Source organism: Oncorhynchus keta, chromosome 19, assembly GCF_023373465.1.
Source record: "Oncorhynchus keta strain PuntledgeMale-10-30-2019 chromosome 19, Oket_V2, whole genome shotgun sequence".
Classification (NCBI taxonomy): domain Eukaryota; kingdom Metazoa; phylum Chordata; class Actinopteri; order Salmoniformes; family Salmonidae; genus Oncorhynchus; species Oncorhynchus keta.
In genome coordinates this window covers 12,841,889-12,848,464 of record NC_068439.1, presented here as the reverse complement: position 1 = coordinate 12,848,464, position 6,576 = coordinate 12,841,889, and the positions used below count along the sequence as shown (strand labels likewise).

Sequence of the window (6,576 nt, the reverse complement as noted above, 5' to 3'; positions counted from 1 at the left end):
TGAGTCTGAAGAGAACTGTGAGACTATAAACTCAACAGAGGTGAAACACATCTCTGCCTAGCCATGAGTCTGAAGAGAACTGTGAGACTATAAACTCAACAGAGGTGAAACACATCTCTGCCTAGCCATGAGTCTGAAGAGAACTTTGAGACTATAAACTCAACAGAGGTGAAAGTTGGATGGATTATAAAAATAATGACTGACATGGATTATTAGACTACCAGATCTCTAGTTTACTTCTCTCTCGCTCCTTCCTGTTTTCCCTCTCTCTCTCTCTCTGATAACCTCCCTCTTTCTCTCTCTCTGATAACCTCCCTCTTTCTCTCTCTGATAACCTCCCTCTCTCTCTCTGATAACCTCCCTCTCTCCCTCTCTGATAACCTCCCTCTTTCTCTCTCTGATAACCTCCCTCTTTCTCTCTCTGATAACCTCCCTCTCTCTCTCTGATAACCTCCCTCTTTCTCTCTCTCTGATAACCTCCCTCTTTCTCTCTCTCTGATAACCTCCCTCTTTCTCTCTCTGATAACCTCCCTCTCTCTCTCTCTCTCTGATAACCTCCCTCTCTCCCTCTCTGATAACCTCCCTCTCTCTCTCTCTGATAACCTCCCTCTCTCCCTCTCTCTGATAACCTTTCTCTCTCTGATAACCTCCCTCTCTCTCTGATAACCTCCCTCTTTCTGATAACCTCCCTCTCTCTCTCTGATAACCTCCCTCTCTCTCTCTCTCTGATAACCTCCCTCTTTCTCTCTCTGATAACCTCCCTCTCTCTCTCTCTGATAACCTCCCTCTCTCTCTCTCTCTCTGATAACCTCCCTCTTTCTCTCTCTGATAACCTCCCTCTCTCTCTCTGATAACCTCCCTCTTTCTCTCTGATAACCTCCCTCTTTCTCTCTCTGATAACCTCCCTCTCTCTCTCTGACAACCTCCCCCTCTCTCTCTCTGATAACCTCCCTCTTTCTCCTGTTCTCTGTGTTAACTACTCCCTAGTATGTCATGTAGTACATGTTGCCACTCATTGTAAGCCTACGGTATAGTGTTTTATTGCCCGTTATGTAATGAAGAATTTATGCAATCATATAGCATTTCACTTAAATACATTTTTGATTACTCTTGGACAAAATAAGTAATAATGTCTAAGTGTTTCTTCTATATTATTTTAAAGACAGATTAGTCTTGTGCTGATATTAACACTTTTGTAATACATTATATTTTCATTGTCAGACATAATACCCACAAGCTTGTTATAGTTTCCCTTTGTTCTCTGACACCACTAATACATTTAGCCTGTATGCTTTTGACCACACTGTACGGCCACAGGGCAGCGACAGACATGACTGCTGCTGCGTCACAGAGCAGAACACACTAGATCGAGGGTGGCCAACTCCAGGCCTCGACTGTTTGCTACGGATGGAGAAAAAAGTGGGACATCAATCAGGCCCTTGAGGACTGGAATTGTCCACCTCTGTACTAGATGAAGTTTCTATGTGCATCTGGGTTACTGGCTGCCTAAGGCCTCGTGGCGAGACACTGGAAACTGAGCAACAAAAGGGGGCCTCCTCGACTGCGTTCACAGAGGCAGACTAGATCAGAATTTTGGTATTTTGACCAAATCAGATCAGCTCTGAAAAACATATTCAAGAATCAAATGGGTACTTATTCATCCTTAATGGAATAGACCACAGAACAGCTGTAAATATTGCAGATTGTGCCTTTAAAGTCAGTCACTCCTACTACTCATTCAGGACCCTCCCTCTTTTCCAGCTGTCATCAGTGTCCTTGGAGTTTCTTTAACAGTATAGATGTTGCCTGACAGTGTGTGTGTATCAGTACAGATAGTGGATCAATACTCTAACGTTCTTTCGGGTCACCTCCCCTCGATCGCCAAACTGTTTAATCACAGTGAAGCAACGCGTATCCTAAAACAATCAATAGTAAAAACAGTCATGTCTGTAATTTGACTGTTTGCATTCTGATAATGAAATGATTCGTCCATCAACATACAGAAACTTTAAATGACAGACAACAACATCATTTATTTACTGAGATCTGATTAAAAGCATAGCAGGCATTACCTTTGACCTTATGAGTTTAGTAATCTTCAATCACAAAACACCCTGTCATTTAATCCTATATCTTTATCTGACCTGTCAACTGTGAATGTGAGTGTTGCCAGGGTAACTTTAGATCAACACTGTCAAAGCCATGAATAAAAAATGGATTAACTATAAAAAAAAGTTTAAAAACTCAGTCAGAAAAGTAATGTTTAAAAAACAACTTTATTAACACTTTTCTCATTCAAACAAATAACATACAAAATATCCAAAGTAATTTCTTTCTACATTTACAGAGAATAGGTTTTTGCTTCAAAAAAACAGAAACAAATCCTACTTCTACAAAGTGAAAAGCATCAATCCCCTGCAGTGACAATGTGCCAAATGGTTCCAGCCATAAAGAAAACATTCTTCATTATCTTTCTAAACAAAGAAAGTCTGTGCAAAGAAAGAACGCATACCGAAAAACACAATGTGAGTGAGTCTCAAAATGGCACCCTATTCCCTATTCAGTGCACTACTGTTGACCAGAATCCTATGGGCCCTGGTCAAAAGTAGTGCACTACGTAAGTAATAGGGTGCCATTTGGGAGACAGACCCATGTTGCTACATTAATAAGGCAAAACCCTACGGATAATTCACTTGGGGAGCTTCCTTGGTAAAGTGAATGTAGATAGAAATATATATTCTGCCCTAAAAATACATAAAGGCTTTTCAAAAAGCAGCTAGTATTGCACTGATAAGACTAGTACCCTTTAATAATGAAATCATAAGGAACTCACTAGTTGACCACATAAAAACAGAAATACTGATCACAGAATAATATATAATAATAATAATATATGCCATTTAGCAGACGCTTTTATCCAAAGCGACTTACAGTCATGTGTGCATACATTCTACGTATGGGTGGTCCCGGGAATCGAACCCACTACCCTGGCGTTACAAGCGCCATGCTCTACCAACTGAGCTACAGAAGGACAGAATACACAGTAGTGGCTGATCCCAGATCTGTTTGTGTTATATAACTAACTCCTATGGTCTGGGTTAGTGATGCAACACAAACAGATCTAGACTAAGGCTAGAAAAAAAAAACAGCCTTAGCAATAAATAAAAAATCACAGAATACTTAAAACATCTTATTTTGGGGACCTGCATTTCTGTGGGTTCCTGTTCATATGGGATGAAATAATGAATGGACGGAGCTCATGGAGTTCTGTTTGAATCTTTTTACTGAGGGTCATTCAACCATTTCTCTTTCCCTGTCGAAGTTCTTGTTTGGATCCAGAACCCATCTACACATGAAGAGAATAATACTGGGCTTATCGTCAAGACTTACCCACAACTGCATCCCAAATTACATGCTATTCCCTATATAGTGCACTACTTTTGACCAGAGCCCAAAGTAGTGCACAACATATAAGGAATAGCATGTCATTTGGGACACATTCCATCTCTAAATCAGAATGCTGTGCTGTGCTTCCTACCCCTCAAATACCTTCTCGTTGGCATGGAAACCATAGGAACTACATGGAAAACAAACAACTAAACAGGAAACGAACAACAAAAATGAAATGCATTTCCCTCCATTAGAACCATGAAATGAGATTCTCAAAGCTTAAAAGAAACGTTTAAAACTGAATGACTCTACGTTGCCTAGTACTCTCCTAGAACACAGAATGTCCAGGTTGCCTAGTACTCTCCTAGAACACAGAATGTCCAGGTTGCCTAGTACTCTCCTAGAACACAGAATGTCCAGGTTGCCTAGTACTCTCCTAGAACACAGAATGTCCAGGTTGCCTAGTACTCTCCTAGAACACAGAATGTCCAGGTTGCCTAGTACTCTCCTAGAACACAGAATGTCCAGGTTGCCTAGTACTCTCCTAGAACACAGAATGTCCAGGTTGCCTAGTACTCTCCTAGAACACAGAATGTCCAGGTTGCCTAGTACTCTCCTAGAACACAGAATGTCCAGGTTGCCTAGTACTCTCCTAGAACACAGAATGTCCAGGTTGCCTAGTACTCTCCTAGAACACAGAATGTCCAGGTTGCCTAGTACTCTCCTAGAACACAGAATGTCCAGGTTGCCTAGTACTCTCCTAGAACACAGAATGTCCAGGTTGCCTAGTACTCTCCTAGAACACAGAATGTCCAGGTTGCCTAGTACTCTCCTAGAACACAGAATGTCCAGGTTGCCTAGTACTCTCCTAGAACACAGAATGTCCTCGTCTTGTACAAACGCTGCAGGTTATGAGCCCAATACATTATTCACGTTCTGTAGACCAATGTGGAGAAAAAAAACAACACAACCAAAAATGGTGAAATAAATCAAAATAGCGCCACTAATTCAGATCAGATCAACTGATGAAATTAGATTAAAACTAAATAATACGCAATAAACCTAAACCTAAAAGGGAGGGGAGGTATTAAAAAAATCCCAAGTCGATCATTGGTTTAAAAATAATCCATATCATTTACAGTGGGGAGTGGAGAAAATACCACCGTCAGGGAGAGTGGCACGGCGAAAACAACCCAACAGAACCCAATGCTGTTGGAACTGGACTGGGCTGCTTCCCAAATTGCACCCGATTCCCCATGTAGTGCCAGGGAGCCATTTGGTACACAGCCTGGGAGTGGTGAAGTGGTTCTATGTCTCTGTGTGGTAGATGTTGTTGGAGTCGTGTCGGGTGTTGGTGTTGCAGTTGTCCTTGGTGTGGCAGGTGTGTCCTAGACCACACATAGCTCTGTGGATGGGGCCGGGGCTGTCGTCGCCATGGTGAGAGGTGGTGGTGGTGAAGTTCAGGAGACTGGTGCAGGTGGGGAGGTAGACATGCTGCACGTGTTCCACCTCCAACCGACACACCGGACACGACTGGGGAGAGGACAAAGAGAGAACGTCAACATAAAACGGTCACTTCCTTTGAGGTACAGGACAGGTACAATACATTCTGTAGAAAGAGAGCATGAACCACCACCAGCCCTGGGCTGCAGAATGGACCAGGTAGCCAACCAATCATATTTCAGACACCAACAATGCTAACCAATCATGAACCACAGTGATGGAGCAGGGATAGTGGAAACACGCTCCATTCTCATTTAGCCAGTCAATTTTATTGAAGTCACGTAAAAGCCTGTTAGTTAACCAACCGGGAGCTCCAGATCAAATTACCCACGATACACTCTGTTCAGACATATCTAGAAGATGGTTAATAGTGTGTTATAAGGGGGCGGCCATCTTGGAAAGGGAGTATATTTTCTTGGGGGGGAAATCTCCTGTTCTCTCTCTCCTCTCAATGTGCTTGGGTCTAGCCATCACATGACACGTTTCCTTGTGGATTTAATGGAATAGAGATTTGCTGTCCTGCTACCGGCAGCTTTAATCCACAGCCACTAATTCACCATCTGAGACGGCAGTTTAAGCAAAGTTGGGCACATTTAGGAGAGTAGTTGGAGGGACAATCAGGTTAGCGGAAGTCATGCATGAACAAAACACTGGATCGGGTTTTTTAAAAGCCTTAAAAGTGATGAGAGTGACTCAGGAGAAAAGTCAAGTATTCTCCTGGAATCAGAGCGCTCTGCCACTCATGGTGTTACACAGCTAGAACCACCGTGTGGACAACCACCACTAACACAAACTGTGGCTAGGTTCCAATACTCCTCAACAGCTTCCTTCCTTCCCAAGTGTTCTTTCCTACAATGGCACAAAGGACCGGATGGGTTTCTGTCCTACTGTTGTAGTGTATTAAGGCCAAGCTGAAATACGGCCTCAAGAAAGATGAGAAAGGGAAGACATTTAAACCTAATGAGACAGCCGAGTGTTCTGGGGGTTGACGGCAGTGGTGGCATCCAAATGTCTTGACCAATGGTCGACTTAACCAAAAAACCATCAACAACTAAATGAATGTGCAGAGATGAAAGTGTTTTCTGGACTCCTTCTCTATCATTGACTGGTAGTAGCTTCTCAATGTGGCCAAGACCACCATGCAGGAAATAACATGTGTGTTGAGATCATTTTCAACCAATCACAAGTAGTCACTTCTATCTGGGTCTGTTCACCTGTAGTTGGTTGGCGCAGGTCTGGCAGCACACCATGTGTCCACAGGGGCAGAAGGCTGAGTCGATCTCCTCCACACAGCACAACATACACAGCAGAGCGTCTCTGAGTTTCTCTAGTCTCTCCAGCAGCGCCCTGCTCTGCTGACAGCTCCCACAGTCCTCTCCCAGCCCCTCCTCCTGCCCACGCAGTGGACTGAGCCCCGATGGAGTCCTCTCGCCAACCGCCGCCATGATTCCGGCGTTGTAGAGCGTCCGGCGTGCGTAGTCGTAGACCTCCTTGGAGGTGCGTCGGATGTCGAAGACGTACTTCTTGCCCAGGTTGATGTTCTCATTGAGGAAGAGAGACGCCAGGTGACCCTTGAAGTCACGGCTGTACTGCATCATCACCGCGCTGGTCACCGTGTCACACCTGAAGGAGAGAGGGAGACATTACTAACCAGGAAGTCACGAGGATGAAGTATCAATCTCA

The 6,576-nt window shown here is 43.7% G+C and overlaps 1 protein-coding gene across 3 annotated transcripts in view; it reads right to left on the bottom strand.

Annotated features, from left to right (window-relative positions):
* Nucleotides 1-2,257: 2,257 nt before the first annotated feature.
* Nucleotides 2,258-6,576, bottom strand: part of LOC118379250 (E3 ubiquitin-protein ligase MYLIP-A-like) — a 50,732-nt gene continuing 46,413 nt past the window's right edge. For all 3 annotated transcript variants that reach the window (XM_052469654.1, XM_052469653.1, XM_052469655.1), the window contains 2 exons: nucleotides 6,108-6,516; nucleotides 2,258-4,923 (listed from right to left, as the gene is read on the bottom strand). In XM_052469654.1, coding sequence (XP_052325614.1) covers nucleotides 4,699-4,923; nucleotides 6,108-6,516 — 634 coding nt within the window. In that variant the 3' untranslated portion in view covers nucleotides 2,258-4,698. The remainder of the gene's footprint in view (nucleotides 4,924-6,107; nucleotides 6,517-6,576) is intronic.